The 16,680-nt window shown below is 40.0% G+C and overlaps 2 protein-coding genes across 2 annotated transcripts; one reads left to right on the top strand and one right to left on the bottom strand.

Annotated features, from left to right (window-relative positions):
* Positions 1–5,038: 5,038 nt before the first annotated feature.
* Positions 5,039–8,114, bottom strand: fignl1 (fidgetin-like 1; the record flags this gene model as incomplete). The annotated part of the gene is made up of 2 exons (XM_079248534.1): positions 8,000–8,114; positions 5,039–6,996 (listed from the first exon to the last, which is right to left on the bottom strand). Exon 2 carries the CDS (start codon positions 6,977–6,979, stop codon positions 5,039–5,041), a length of 1,941 nt encoding a protein of 646 aa, XP_079104660.1. The 5' UTR covers positions 6,980–6,996; positions 8,000–8,114.
* Positions 8,115–8,994: 880 nt separating this feature from the next.
* ttl (tubulin tyrosine ligase) lies at positions 8,995–12,630 on the top strand (the record flags this gene model as incomplete). Its single annotated transcript, XM_079248738.1, has 7 exons — positions 8,995–9,625; positions 9,789–9,867; positions 10,000–10,232; positions 10,374–10,509; positions 10,594–10,863; positions 11,841–11,984; positions 12,432–12,630. The coding sequence occupies exons 1-7, from the start codon at positions 9,457–9,459 to the stop codon at positions 12,628–12,630; spliced, it is 1,230 nt and encodes a 409-aa protein (XP_079104864.1). The 5' UTR covers positions 8,995–9,456.
* Positions 12,631–16,680: the final 4,050 nt, after the last annotated feature.

Genomic DNA, 16,680 nt, shown 5'->3' with positions numbered 1-16,680 from the left:
ATCTACTATCCATAAAGTATGTCCTTTTTTCATGTTAAATGCACATGTTTTTTAAAGACACATTTAATCAATATGAAAATATTTAACGTAAGAAGTGAATTAGTGTCAGGCTCAAGTAAATGATTCCTGGATTTCTTTCTGAAACTTTTTAAAATAATTACACCTTGATGTCATTCAAGATGCCGCTCAGTCATGCCTGTCAAGTAAAATATACGAGAGAGTGAATGACTGACAATTATACGCAAAACACTGAACACACTGCAGGAAAAATGAACAGAGGAGAAGGCAGACTGTTCAATTAGTGTGGCTGTGAAATATAGTCAGGATGTGCTTGTTTGAAAATGCAAGTTGAATTAGTTTAAATACAAAGTTTCTTTTTCCTTTTAACTACGTGTGCTGTATAAACCTTTTTTTTTTTTTTTTTTTTACTTTAACCTTTACAAAAAAACTTAAATTTCAGAAAAGTTATGACATTTTCAAAGTATGGCTTCACAGACACTGAATACGCATGCTAGATTTGTCTTTATGCCATCCAGATGTGTCTACTATAGAATATGTATGACATACAAATAGGAGTCCGAGAAAAAATAAGAAACAACCATGAACTGATGAACAATGAAACTAACCAAACATTGTTGAATGAAACTATTAATACATTTAAGACCTCATGAACAAATTGTTTGTTTGCTTATAAGGCAATATTCCAACGTCATCATATGTAACGATGAAGGAAGAGTTGGTAGCACAACAGCACACAGCTAAAAATGCCGTGCATGACTGTGAAGACTCTCCATACACACCTATTTTGTCTTTTATACACATAAGTGAGACGATACCTCCTAGAAACATCCTAGACTAAAGTTTCTGGCTTTTCTGCTGCTGGCCTTCTAACAAACATCAGCACTAGAAAACAGGGGTGAGGACAACAACAATGGAACAGAAATAAGAGGCTGGGGCTCTGTGGACCAGACCCGCCAGGAGAAGCCCAATCAGGACCAGTTGAGGCCCTCAGCAGAGTTGTGCAGAGGCAGACTCCTCCAGATGGCGGCTGTGTGATTTAACAGGAACGGGAAGCAGCTGTGGCCAGCGCTGAGTCTCCCATGCTTGACTAGGACCCTGAAGGGGGAGGGAGGGTATTTGCATGACAGGGATATTCTGGCCAACCAAATCTGTCCCTGCCAAAATCCCAGATTTCACTTCTCCTTTCGATCTTGCTGACTGAACCTCTACTCCAAGAAGAAAGCTCAACCTGTCAAACTATTCCAGAAATAGTTCATTGTTGGGTAATCTGTATTCCATAAATGCAGATTCCACACCACACGCCAGCTTTGCAAATTAGGTATGCATCAATATACATACCTAACTTATACTTCTAAATGTATATATTTATATACATATACATATACATATACATATACATACATACATATATATATATATATATATATATATATATATATAATATATATATATATATATATATATATATATATATATATATATGTATATATATATATATATATATATATATATATATATATATATATATATATATATATATATATATATATATATATATATATATATATACATATATGTACATTAATTTTTTTTGCAATGCACAACATGTTTAACTTGATGGCGGATGTCTTTCACATGTAATCCCGCAGTTTTTCTGAGTCTGCATATCTGTTTTTGTTTCAATAAAACACAATTTATATTGTGTTTTTTAATGAGGAGTGGTCTTTTATTTGGGTTTATTAAACAGACCAACTAGCATCCATTTGAGACACAAAAATAGAATATGATTGAAAACTTTGATCAACACAAAGTACACAGAATAAATGTGATTGATTATCTCTTTATAACCCTTACTTTTTCATTATTGAGACTTCATTCGCACGCTGAATATAGTCGAGGATGGATTATTAGCTGGCTCGACTGGAGAGGGAGGGAAAGAGAAGGGCTGTCAACAGGGTTGTGTAAATTTAGTTCCTACCAGGTGAAACCCATACATGACTATTGGTTTAAGAGAAGTAAAAGAAAAACATCATTTCAGTTCAATGAGACAATGAGCGATGGAGGGTGATGTGACAGTGGAATTAGGTTCAATGAACAGACAAAACTGCATGCCATCTGAGTAACATTAAAATAGGTATTATGGAAGACATTACCAAAGGAAAGAGGGTAAATGATGAAAAGAAGTGACCCCAGGACTAATTCCTGAGGCACAACAGCGTTAACAAGGAAGGGTTTTTTAAACCAGTGTAATGGGGGTTGCAAATGGTGTCAAAGGCTGCAATCACATCAAGGAGGATGAGAGTGGGGAGTAATCCAAAGCCAGCTGTTATGAAGAGGTCATGAGTGCTTTATAAAAGTGTTTTTTTTCCAGGAAGTATGTCCATGGAGAGTTCTCACACTGCTGAACTGCAGTTTTGTCTGTGTCACACTTGAACTAATTCCAACACAAGGGTGCATAGAAACAAGTCACTTGTATTTCTGTCCGTGGACAAACAAACTCCACTGAAGAAAAGTTCACATATTTTCTTGACAGCTTTAAAATGCTAAACTTGTAATTTGTCAATGCTATCTTTAATGTATATACAGCTATTTGAAAAAAGTTAGAGATATTTCGCTTTTTATGATGGCAGAATAAACCTAACATGAATTATAACCTTTATGAGTGAAGTATTTTGACTTTCTCAAAATTTTTAATCCACATGTCCAACTGTTCAATGCTAAAAGACAATTGACTGTTAAAAAAAAAGAAAAAAAGAAAGAAAAGGAAAAACAAGTGTCTGAATAATGAATGGACCACGCATCACGTCAATCAGAAGTACAAACAACAGAATTTCATCCATTTAAATTGAAGTGAATTTTTAAAAAAAAGTTACTATCCAAACATATTCTTCAGAATATCATTGTTGGTGTTATTTGTTGAAGGTGAATAATATCTAATTAAAATATGGAAACATAAAAGATCACATTTTTTCTTATTACACTTTCAGTGGACTTGTTTTTTAATTATTTTAGTTATAAGGTTTGAAGTTTGTGACTGCTACCATTAAGTAAATAAATAAATTCATAGTTAATAGTATTCCAAACAGGAAAAGAAATTAATAAATAAATCTATAATAAACTACATTAGATTCCATTCATTTCAAATATCAATCATTGCTATTTTAATGGAAATTTATACAAAATTGACTCATTTTTTCCAGCATCGCCATATGTAACTTGTGTGTTTGTGACCACACTGCCCCAGATGTGACCACTGCTTCACAGCCACCATCAAATTTGAGCAACATGCTCACACCATATGGCAAGCTTTTCAGCCCATACTCACTGGACTCAATAGATCCCGTCAGCACCAGAGGAATTCTGTGCATCTGTCCCGGTCCAGCTGCGCGGACTCCCCATGTTCAGAGACAGCCGCGAGGGAGGTTGTGTGTCTTACTTGCACTGCTGGCTAATTCAACAAAGTTTCAATTCAGTAGCCAAGCACACAAGGCTGAAATATTTATCAGGGACTTGACAAAAAGATGAAAAATAAATGAAAGTCCTTTTTCATGGTCTTCCAGATTTTCAAAGATTTGCTCATTAAAAGTACATGAGAATTTCACTTCATGTGTGCACAATCTATAATGGTCTCCTTGTATGTATGAAGCAATGAGGCATCCAACTTGAAAAACATTATGTTAAAAATCTCCATGGACTAAAACTACCACGTAGGAACACCGTCAGCTGGGGATGTGATGAGAGAACTAAATTAAAATGTATACATCCATATTGCTTAGAGGTTTAGAAGAGCTGTATGTAAATATCTACATTTATTGTCAAATAAAGGGATTTACTGCTGTAACAGATTTTCCTGTTAAGGTCACTGATGTCTTAATCATTCACAGGAAGAGAAGCAAGGCTTTAAAAAAAAAAAAAAAAAAGACAAAAAAAAATGACAAAACTAAGGATCTTGTCAGAGTTGCCCAACTTCATTGGGTACGATTAGCACATCCAGTCTTTGGAAAATTTCAGGACTATCAGACTGAGTAAACTGAAATGATCACACTGCCCTCTGTGTGTCAGGGACAAGACCCAAGACAGGGTCAGAAAAACATCACAACAAAATAGGAACATTTCTCCTTTTAATTCTGAGACAAACTTTAATTTGAGAATTCATTTTTATTTCTTTCTTTTAATATTAAATGTTTTGGGCATACAATTAAGAAAAACAAAACAATGCGAACTCCTCAAACGAGAACATTCATCGTGTACACACAACAGTGGCAGCATCAAATCACAAAGCAGCAGAATCAGTTTCTGACAAATAATGAGCAGCACAAACTGGGGTAACAGGAAAAAACTTTGACGAGTCCCAAAGGCCTCTCATACACTGTAGGTAAGAAACGGGACATGCATATAACAAACATTAACAAAAGCAATTTAACACCTCCCACTCTCAGTAACTCGCAATGTTCCCCCTCAAGTTAAAACAACCAGATCCGGGGTGGGCAACTCTGGTCGTCGAGGGCTGCAGACCTGCTGATGTTAGGAGTTTCCCTGCTGCAACACACCTGACTCAAATTAATGTGTAATTACCAGACTAGTGCACAGTTTGATATGAAACTCTGTACAAGTCTGCTATGATTAAGTTTGATGTGTGTCAGGTGTGTTGCAGCAGGGAAACTCCTAACATCTGCAGGACTGTGGGCCTTGGCGACCAGCGTTTCCCACCCCTGATCTAGAACGTAAGGAGTCATACAACCAGATCACAAACGAAGCAGCTAGAATAAACCAAAGGACAACAAATAACTGGGACGCATAATGTTATGCACAACAATATCTTTGTACTGAGAAATATCTTTGTAAAGACTGTTAATTTTTTTATAAACTTCTGGTGAGAAAATGTAAGTTTCAAGACAGCCTTTATAATCTTTAGATCCTTTCCACAGCTGAAAACATTTGCTTTTGCTTAATTCTAGACAACCTTTCCAACTTTAACAGAGGAAGAAAGTTACAGCTCAAGTTGAGGAGTAAAAGCTCAACGTCCACATCCGAAGGTTTGATTCCACTCCTCAAACAACTCCAAGTCTTTAGCGGAGACGCTGGGCCGCACAGTCTTCAGGGCCTCCTGGAAGTCGCTGTAGAGAATTGGTCGCACCTGATCGGCAGTGATCGTGGCGATGTCACTGAGCTGCATGCTGCGTATGGGTCCCAGGGCTGCCTCTCGGCACAGCTGGGTCATGTCAGCTCCGGAGAAGCCCTCCGTGGCTTTGACCACGCTCTCCAGCGCTTGCTCACTCAGTTGGTTTTTCTCTCGAGCCATGAGGTTTGTCACTATCTGCTGGCGAGCTGCTGCTTCAGGCAGGGGGATATACAGCCTCTTTACCAGGCGTCGACGCGCAGCCTCGTCTATCTCTTGGGGCCGGTTCGTGGCCCCCACCACCAGAATGCGGTCTTCAGCGGCTGTGGCGGCTCCATCCAACTGAACCAAGAACTCTGTCTTTATCCTGCGCGACGAGTCGTGCTCGCCGTCTGTCCGCTGGGACAACAAAGAGTCAATTTCATCAATGAAAATGACAGCAGGCTGGTGGCAGCGCGCGATGGCAAAAAGGGCTCGTACCAGTTTTTCTCCTTCGCCCACCCATTTGGATGTGAGCGATGAAGCACTGATGCTGAAAAAAGTGGCACCAGACTGACAGGCGATGCATTTTCCTATCAGAGTTTTTCCAGTTCCTGGGGGGCCAAACAACAGGATTCCCTTAGGTGGTCCACGGAGACCAGTAAAGATGTCAGGCCGCAACATGGGCCACACCACAATCTCCTTTATGGTGGTCTTGGCAAAGTCTAAGCCTGCTATGTCATCCCATGCGACTGGAGGCCCGTGGTCCATGATCTCACTCATGATCAGCTCAATTATCTTTGGCTCAAAGTTCTTTAGACGCTCATCCAGGATTTGAGGTTCCTGATTGGAGTTTCGGCTTGCCGCGCCGTCTTCCTCCTCTTGTCGTGGGATGGGTGACACAAACTTTGAAAATGCGCCTCGAGATCTGTTGGCACCCAGAGACTTCTTCACAGGTGCTGTCATCCCAGGGGTCTGACCTCTCTGGGGCTGATTGGAGTGTTTTTTGTACTGATCAACGATGAACTGCTCGCGAGCCGTTCTGAAGTTGAGTCCAGCTCGCTGCTCTGTGGCACCTTGACCTCCCTGTTGCCCCCTGCCACCTTCATTTCCATCTGAGGAGTAAAAGTTTTTTCGTTTCGGAGGGTTGGAGGTGGGAGAGTCAGAATACGGATGGTTACGCATCCCTCCCGCAGCAGCAGGGTTCCCCTGTGGAAGAGCTGAGGGAGGAGTACTGAACACAGGCTGTGGCCGAGCTGGAAGTCGAGAGAAGGAGTTTAAATTGTTTGGGATCCCATCAGTGAATTTCGGCCTTACAGCAGAAAAATTTGCAAGATTACCAGCTCGATTGTTAATTTCTGAGTTAGGCTGTGGCTGAGATACAGTTTTGCACAATGCAGTGTCTGAGCTGGTTGCTGTAAAGGAAGCAGAGGAATTGCAGTCTCTGCTCTCTTGTCCCACAGGTACATCAACATCTGTAGATGCCACTGTGCAGCCTCCTTCTGCTTTTGCTTGAATCATCTTCTGCACGGAGGGCAACTGCCAAACGCTCTCCATAGTAAGGGAAGACTCCCATTTGTCGCTGTAGTTCTTCTGATTGCGGGCAAGATGGAGCGCCCTCTCTGCATAGTTGTTCAGCCCAGTGTGGGGGTCATCCGAGTCCAGAACTGCGGCATAGCGCTCCGAGTAGGTCCTGAGCAGGCTGGCCATGCCGGCCTGAGAGAGCTGGGAGCTTGCCCATGCATACTGAATGGAGAGGATGTGGGCCCGGTAGGCATCGGCCGTCTGTTCAGGTGTACAGCTGCCAGATGAAATGTCAAAGGACCTCTTCTGCCATTCGTCCAGGTGTGCGCTGCTCATGCCTGGTCTGCTCCAGTCTGGTGAAGGAGAAGGGACAAAGGTTATTAAAAATGAATGACCTCGGTGAAAGCCAAGGCACACATTGCATCTGACCCAAACGCTGAAAAAGTTATATCTGCTTATATTAGACTCGGTATTACAGCCGACCCAGTGATTTAGTTCAGCAGAGATCAAAGATTAAGGAGACATTTATCCAGAAGGGTGCAAAACCTCAAAAGTCAAAAACAGAATAAAAGAAAAAAACTTAATCAATGAAGCTTTGTTGTTTCTACTGATTATGTATTATATGTATGTTTTTCTCAAGTCTTGTATCTGTTCCTGGGACACTTCCTGTTAATGTGGAAACGTCATGTGGTTGAAATACAGCAGAATGGATCCTAACACTGTCTCTTTACTGTGGTTTCCTTATTTCTGGTCATTGTGTACACCTTAGTATTATCTGGTGGTGTTTTTCCCCACTGTCATGTTCTTTTGTTTTTGAGTGTATGTGTTTCTTTTTCTGATTTATAAAGACCGGGAACCCCCTGGGGTACCAGCACTGTATCTTTGTGATCAATTTATAGACAGCTACTTCATGGGTACAAAAACGTGTTTAAAGCATTTAAAGAGCGACAAAAATATTAAGAATAAACACCTAAAACAATGTAAACCTTTATGATTTATTCCTTATAACTTGCTAGAAAGTCTGTAATCCTGCACTTAAAATATTGAAGCAGAGCATGGCTCAGGTGTAATAATCTGTTATCTCAGGGCTGAGAAACATGTTACTATGTCTATCACAGCATGGAAAGTACTACATGTACAACAGAATTAAACATATCTTAAAGTTAAAATACCTCATACAACGAATATATTTCTACTAAGCTAAGTTCACGGGAAAAAGGCAGCCGCTGCTGGGAAAAGGTTGGATTTTTGTTTACTATTCATTCATCAGACAGCCGCCATTGCATGTATCTGCACTGTTTACCGACAATACCCCCAAAACAAGTCATAAAACCTCGTACAAATCACGTTACTTACAATTAGTGTTATCTTGTTATATTGTGACAAACCAGAGAGTTGCCAGATCGATAACAGATGTTTAAACGTTTGTATATTACTACATAGTATTAGTCACTGCTGTGCTTTAGCTCGTAATTTGCATGAGAGTATGTTCCCGCCACTCGCTTCTTCCTGAACGCCCCTACTTCCTGTCCCATTCCACTTCCAGCTCAGGCCACCTACGTTTGTCTTCTCTCTGTTGTTTTACCAATATTGATGAACGGTGAAAATATTGGAAATGTCCACCTCTTAAATGAGCATAACTTAGATGATATTAAGATTAAATTACATGAGAAACTGAGGTGGAATCGGAGTAAATAACTTTCCTAAAAGTATTGGAACGAGGCATATAACGTGGCGCAAGTAGGGAGTGTTCAATTTATCCTGTTGTTTGGGTCGCTCACTCTCAGTTTGTGTTACTATATCATCTTATCAAATTCATCGAAAAGCTTTTTGGTTAATGCTGGTAAAAATAATAATGATATAAAAAGTCTTCTGAAAAGTTATATTCGCTCCCTTTATGGCATTACTCGAGAAACACTTGTAGTTCGTGAATGGGTCTACACCGCCCCCTTGTGGTCTTAACACGCCAGCAACGCTAAGCCATAAAATGCGATTTAGCGCGCAGCTTTTTGGGAAATGTAGTATATCTAAAGACAAAACGTACCCATGTACTAAATCTGATTTAAAGTACAAATTAGGAATGTATTATTATACAGTTATAATATTTTGGTTTGTGTGTACCTTTTCTTATTAGGTAATAATGTCTCGTTACTGAATACCCGTAATATTCATGGCGTTGCAAACTACAATACCCACAACCGGGACGCATTTGTTTATGCCGTCGACTGTGGATGACAGAGGTTGCTATCTCAGAGAATAAAGCACACGCCGTGGATGGGAGATTTCAGTGTACTTGTAATATGGTGCTGCAAACCATCCCGATAGACTTTATGTACCTCTGTTAATTACTACAGACTTTTAGCTTTGAGGACATGTTAGGGAATTATTTCCAGAGATCATGTTAAGAGCGATGGGATATCGTTAGCTGTTAGCTAAACTATAAACTGGATGCAAAAATAATCCAGACGGGACCAACTCCAGGAACCAGTAGCAACAACCAGTCACACCCTTGTCTGGAGACAAGAGACTGGGCAACATTTAATAACCTCTCATCGTGTTGGGATGCTGTACTCTGACCCACATTAGTCTTTTATTCTTCTGAATGTGAGTTTCGGAGCTCGAGTCTGACTTAGGTGGGGCAATATAAGTTAAGTGTGGACTGAATATGACTGACTCATCGTCATGGCACGGACAGAGGAGATAACCCTCATCAGCCTGTCTGCTGCAGCGCTAACCGGACACAACTAGCTGGACAGCAAAGTTATTTCCACACCAGTTTGTCTTCGTTTATTTTCTGTAATAGTCGCCGGATCATGAACGCCCCGATGTACACCTTTGTTACCCGTGACGACAACAGTACTATTTATGCAGAAGTTTCCAAAATCCTCCTCTCAACTGGACAGTGGAAGAGGCTGAAAAGAGACAATCCCAGATTTAATTTAATGCTTGGTGAACGGAACAGATTACCTTTTGGACGTCTGGGTAAATGATCTTTTATGTGCATTATATTTGGTGGCCATCCACTCTGCATGAAGCAGCAGCTGTGACAGAGCAGAGCTGCATCCTGTGGGGGAGAAATGGTCTCCTTTAACTGTGCTGTCTGGGCTCATAAATGTATTTGATTGTCTTCCATTTGACTTTACAGGCCACGAACCAGGACTGGTGCAGCTGGTGAATTACTACAGAGGAGCAGACAAGCTTTGCAGAAAGGCGTCACTGGTCAAGTGTGTATCTGTCTGTTTGCTTCTGTCATTGACTAATGCATTTGTCTCAAATAAATTCTGCAGATAAGATTAAATCAGCATAACATTCTCTGTTTTTGTTTTTTTTTTTTTTTTTTTTTTTTATCATATAAGGTTAATAAAGACCAGCCCAGAGCTGTCCGACTCCAGTAACTGGTTCCCAGAGTCCTACATTATCTATCCGACAAACCTCAACACCCCTGTTGCTCCTGCTACAAATGGCATCAGCCATCTTAAAAGCAATCCTAAAACAGATGAGCGGGAGGTTTTCTTGGCATCTTATCACATTAAAAAAGAAAGTGGGGAGGGCACAGTCTGGATAGCCAAGTCTTCTGCTGGAGCTAAAGGTAAACACTTGTCTCTGTAATTGAAAAGGTTTTGTTTTGCTTCCTCGGTGTAACATACTGTTTGCTACGCTTGCATGTCTTAAACTGAGGATGCATTTGGTGATGGAAGTAGCATCTTAACACATCTTTTTATTTCAACAGGTGCTGGTATTTTAATATCCCATGATGCTAATCAGCTCCTGCAGTACATTGACAATCAGGGACAGGTTCATGTTATTCAGAAGTACTTGGAGAAACCTCTGCTGCTGGAGCCGGGCCATCGGAAGTTTGACATTAGGCAGGTGTTTTATCAGGGATGTTTAACCACAGAGATCACGTTAAGACTTTCTAACTTTGACTTCTTGTGTTATTCCTTTACTAGGAGCTGGGTGTTAGTGGATCACCAGTATAACATCTATTTATACCGAGAGGGTGTGTTGCGGACCTCATCAGAGCCCTACAACAGCTCTGATCTACAAGACATGACCAGCCACCTGACCAACCACTGCATCCAGAAGGAGCACTCCCAGAACTACGGACGATATGAGGAGGGGAACGAGATGTTCTTTGATGAGTTCAGGCTGTACCTGCTGAATACTCATAATGTCACCTTGGAGACTGCCATATTACCTCAGATCAAGCACATCATAAAGTACGTGTTTTTTTTCTTCGGGTTTGGATCTCTACTAACAAGTTCTCTCTTGAAATGAGAATTATAAGAAATAATGCTGGCTGGTTTTATAATCAGTCCTGTTCCAGTTGAACTCACTTTTTCTTAACAATTTAATCTAAACAGAGCAGATGTTGGGAGGCGAGTAGTTTGAGGAATTTTATTGCATGTGAAAATCCTTGAATTTAGTTACAAATAAGTAAGAAGGGGAATTTAGCGGTTTGAGATTTTGCACTAAAATGCTTGTATTTTGTTCAGTGAGGAACTTTCCTAATTAAAAAATAAATCTTTTTTCGTAAAACTTTGATAGTCCCAGTCACTTGCAGACTTTTAGATTTTACAGTCTGTAGTGGTCTGAAGGAAGCTTAACCTTTTTATAAAAGTAGAATTTAGGGATTATTATTTTGTTTCTTGATTCTGATTGATTGTTTTTTGGACATTTCTTTCTTACGCGTCACCTTGGGACATCGATGTCCTCTGAAAGGCTGCTTCCATTGAAAATCACATTCAGCTTTTCTTTTGACGTATTTATTGTGTGATATATTTTTGACAAGTGGTTTTCATGAGTATAATTTAAGAATAACAAGTGTCGTACAAATGCAGGAGTAGAACAAGCGATCATCTTTGTGGAGCTACGGTGGAACATTCATCTTAAAAGTCATGGATTCAGAAAGGCAGTCTACTATAATTCAACAAATCTGAGGGGTCAGTCAGGTGAACTCTGAGGGGGAGATATGCTGTCAGAAGTGGTGACATGTACATTTCCTAACACATTATTATCTATTATTTTGTTATAATGTGAGCAAATCAAAAGCTCACGTTTTCTGCATTCAGTTGTTTTATTTAAGCTCAAACACGAGAGTCTCTTTACGCTGTTGCTGCTCCCTTCCCTCCTCCTTGTTCTGCACTGGTTCTTCTGATTCAACATTTGAATGTGATTTTGTCATGTTGTTTCTCAGGAGCTGTCTGACATGTATTGAGCCTGCAATCAGCACCAAGCACCTGTCCTACCAGAGCTTCCAGCTCTTTGGATTTGATTTCATGGTAGACGAAAGCTTCAAAGTGTGGCTCATTGAAATTAATGGAGCGCCGGCCTGTGCACAGTCAGTATCACCGATACTTAAATGCCCATTTGCAAACTGGTTCAGTTAGTTTCATCTTCAATTTGCAGAATGGCTCCTCTGCGCTACATTTAGGGAAACCATTTAAAAGTGTTTATGACAGAGGTGTCCAGCTCCGGTCCTTGAGGGCCAGAATCCTGCAGGTTTTCTATGTATCCCTGCTCAGACACACCTGATTCAAATTAATTAGTAGTAGAGTTTAATCAGTTGTGCACGTCATTGGCTGTTTGATCCATTTAGTGGAAGCTAGATGTGTTGGAACAGGAATACATGGGAAACCTGCAGGACAGCGGCCCTCGAGGACCGACTTTGGACACCCCTGGTTTATGACATCATGTGATTTGCAGACCTGGATTTTCAATAAGTTATTGATATCTCATGCATTTGCGGGTCAACTTAAACTACATTTGTCTCCCTCTGCTCCTTCAGGAAACTTTATCCAGAACTATGTCAGGGTATCGTGGATGTGGCCATTTCCAGTGTCTTCACTCTAAACAGCAGCAGCGACTCCTCATCTGCTTCCTCTTCGCCTTACTCCTCCTCCCCATCCTCACTGTTCACCACCAACTCCTGCTCCTCTCCCAAACTGAGAGGACCCCTCCATGTTGGTCCTTTTACTCGACTGTAAGCATACATATATGAAAAAAGTCTCATCATGGGAAGCTCCTCCTTACACTGTCCTCATTCCTTAACTGTGTGCACAGACCTTTTCTTCATAGAGTACACCGATTTACAGAAATCTTCTAGTTTCTCCCTGATTATACATATTATGAATGTTCAGTAAGCAACGTGGGAGTTTTCTAATGAAGGCAAACACCCTCCCATCCCACCATCACTCCTGAACTCTTCCCTGAACAGGCTGATAAACGTATAAAGGATGCAAAGGGCCTCCAAATAAGACTTTAGTGCCTTACATTTCCAACCATGCTCCCTTAAAAAGACTGCCAGATAGCTTGCTATGTTACTGATTTGTACTTGTTCTATAAACCTTTTGCACTGTTCCTCAGCTAAATCATGCTGTCAAGATCAGCCCGCAGGACAAAGGATGAAATGTACTGTGATATTTCAGATCTCCTTAAACTTGTGGGATTCAGAGTGTTAGTTTCTCATCAGACACTCTTATCTTCATTCTTTTGCAGCCTACCTGCAGCTACTCATTGTTTTGAATGAGTTGTAAACGTCTCCGGTTTTAATTGTATGGACTAGTATTACTGTGTGTGATGAGTTTAACATTCTACATGTCAAAATGGGGTTTGATTAGTGCAATTTCTCTTAACTTGATCATGTGCACACTGAGTTGTTCACATTCAGGGCAGCTGGGTTGCAGGAGTGAGTAAATTTGTTTATTCTTTAGCTGGAAAGCCCAGGTTTGACTCCATCCCTTTGAGCTCTGCACACCAGAGAAGAAAGACAAAAAGAAATCCTTAAGAGTATTAGTCATTATGAAGTCTTTTTTTTTTTAAATACTTTTTGAAGCGAGCATGTTTGTATGAAAGCATGAGCCCCGCAGACAAACTGCCCACAGGTCTGTGTCTTGTTTCTGATGTAGAAAAGCTCGACAGTCTTTGTGAAGTCTTGTGTGGAGTGTGCTTTAGACCAGTTGAAATGAAAGTAGTGTAGCTTGTACAGAATTTTTTACAGATTATTTTAATCATTTAAAGACCCTATGAAGTCAAACTGGTCTGACATGACAGACATGCTTGTGAAGAGTCAGAAATATATTCGCTTTAAATTACGTGTTCATTTGATCGCTAAGGTTACCTCACACATCTTGCATCTGTTTTCAACATTGGTTCTTTACATCCTCAGAAATAAACACCTGCTGTGAGCATGATAAAACATGGATGTGGTCAGAAAGGGCAATGCAGGTCCAAAGGACCTGACAGTCAATTTCTAGGATTTAATTTGGGTGCTTTGAACATAGCTGAGCATCCTTTTTATTGCTTCAGTGCTCCTGGTTTGCATTCTCCAAATCCAGAAGTTGTTTTGTCTGAGTTTGCTGGGGGAATGTTCTGCTAATAGGCGTAGTCGACAGGAAAGCGTGTGATTACTCCAACAATAGAGCCAGTTTTCTGTATGAGCACAAGTTTAAAATGCGAGGGAGACCAAAACGTACAAATCTTTCTGACACACCCTGATAAAACATTATGTGTCCAACGTAATATTAGCCAAGTGAGGTAAACAGCTGGTTTTTACTGTCCGTGTTGTTTCATGGGGTCCTTAAATAGCTCTTTTGTTTCTTTAATATTAGCTGAACCTCTTTGTGAGTAGATGAGACCGTAGACTTGTAACCCTCCAAGGTGACTTTGTCAAATCCCCCCCCCTTTTTTTTTTTTTTTTTTTTTTTTTTTTTTTTGTAAATAAAACAAGTTTTTTTTCACGTTTTTTTTTTTTTTTCTCTTCTAAAACTTTGACTTTTCTGCCAGCTGCATATTTGGCAGACAGCTGTTGGTCCTCCACAGCTCATCTGATCTACAGCATAAGTAGTGTTTGGTATGATCATGTCTGTAATAATGTTAAAACTTCAGCGTGTTTCCTTCTTTTGGCCTTTGTTTAAATGTGTTTGACTTTGCTTTCCATCATGTAAGAAAATGGAGCCGTTTAAGTTTTCAGTTGCTGTGTTTGTGTTTACAAGATGTCTCGGTAAAATGAAGGATTTGTTATTGGCTGATGGTCAGTGAGGCGGACTGTAAACACCGGGGGACTCCCGGAAATGGAATGACGGAGCTCTGCTGCTGGGGGAATAAAATGTGTATATATAACAGAGAAAATGAGAAAGTCATTCAAAAGCAACCTTTCAGTATTGTTTGAAATTGATTTGGTCATTTCCATCAAAGGGTAGGGTGCCTTAGAGGTAATTGCAATTAATTAAAAGAAAAGGCAATGGTCCTCCAGCACTGAAATGCACCTTCATTTCTATGCATGGAGGTAAATTTGCCTCGGTTATTACAAAACCGCTGTTAAATTAGCTAATGGTCCTTTTCTTTTCACACTAGTATGGTTTTGTCTTGTAATTTTTCTTCCCTCATCATTACCAAAGATAAAAGTTCTGTCCTGCTGTAGTTTTGTTGATGAATGTTTTTTGGGTTTTTTTTAGCAGCCAGTGGAGACAATATAACATGGATTGTCCAGCATGATCAAAAGTAAGCACCATATGCTGTGTTTTAGTTGGAGAATGTTTAGTCTCAAACTTTGCATGAACATTTGTCTTCATGGGAATCGCTAAAATAAAACTTATGTTCATCAAAACTGTTGTTCATTCCTCTCTGTTTTTAGATGTGCCATTTTGTTTGTACAAAACATGATAATCATTTCTGCCAAAGAGTTTGACTTTTTCTCTAATATGTATTGACTGGCCACGCATTCCTAGTGTAGGATTAGACCTTCAAAATGCCTTCATTCTAGGTGCCATACACTCTCAAAAATAGAGGTACAAGATAAGGACATTTCTGTACCTGTAGGTACATTTTAAAGAAATGTTCTCTCAAAAGTACAATACTGGTCTTTAAGAGACCAGAAGCACACCTTCAGAGTACGAAAAAGGGTTCAAAGTGACATAAAGTACAAATTTGTACCATTTTGACCATAAGGGTACCTGCAGCATTGAAAAATATAATGTTAATGGCTGTAATGTTACAAACTAGAGCAGAGTTGAGTGATGACAGTAGTACTACTTAACAGTCATTCACTACACCAGACAATGAAGGTCAGATGCTGCAAACTAAGTATATGTCTGGTCAGTATTTTGAGTTTTTGAAGATTATTTCTAGATTAAAGATAAGATGATATTGCTAAATTGCATGGACCAGGCCTAATCCTGTGGAAAACATAAAAAACATAACTTGAAAAGGTGAGGTTGAACTTGATAAGGTACAAAAATAGACCAGAACTGAAGGGTACAGAAATGTCTCTCAAAAGAGTACACCCCCAGCGACAAGCATTTGTACCTTTTTAGGTACAAACTGGTACCTCTATTTTTGAGTGTGTAGGTTCAACAATAAGTTGGTGATATTCTTCAGAGTTTGCTCCATATTGACATGATAGCATCACACAGTCGCTGCAGCTTTGTCGGCTGTGATCCCAAGACGATAGTCTAACATTTCACCGTATTGTAAAAGTGGTTTATTGGAATGAGATCTGGTGATGAAGGCCACAGGAGTACATTTTCACATTAAAGAAACCAGTTTAAGATAATTTGAGCTTTGCGACATGGTGCATTGTCCTGCAGGAAGCAGCCATCTGAACATGCTACACTGTAGTCATAAATGGATGGAAATGGCCAGCAACAATACTCAGGTAGGCGTTTTGAGTTTAAGACCATGCTGCTAGGCTGATGCTGAGGGACCCTGGACCGTTGATACGGTCTACTGTACACATCTATTTCAAGGCTCTGTTGTGCATTCAGAGTTGGAATTCAGCACACCTCAGTTGTAATGTGTGTGGATTTGCCTTTATGTCATCTCCAGTTAGTCTACCAAGACATCAATAAGCAATTTACATGCAGACAAATGTTCATCGAATATTTTCTCGTTCTCGATATTCTCTGTAAACTTTAGAGATACTTGTTCATAAAGATCCCACGAGACAGGCAGTTTCTGACACAGAGGAGCTGGTTAGGCCCTGATTATCACCAAAGTAATTAAAATTTTGTTTCTTCAGTTTGAACTGCTAAGTTTGA

Source organism: Telmatherina bonti (genome assembly GCF_933228915.1).
Source record: "Telmatherina bonti genome assembly, chromosome: 11".
Classification (NCBI taxonomy): Eukaryota; Metazoa; Chordata; class Actinopteri; order Atheriniformes; family Telmatherinidae; genus Telmatherina; species Telmatherina bonti.
This window is presented reverse-complemented; position numbering and strand designations above follow the sequence as displayed.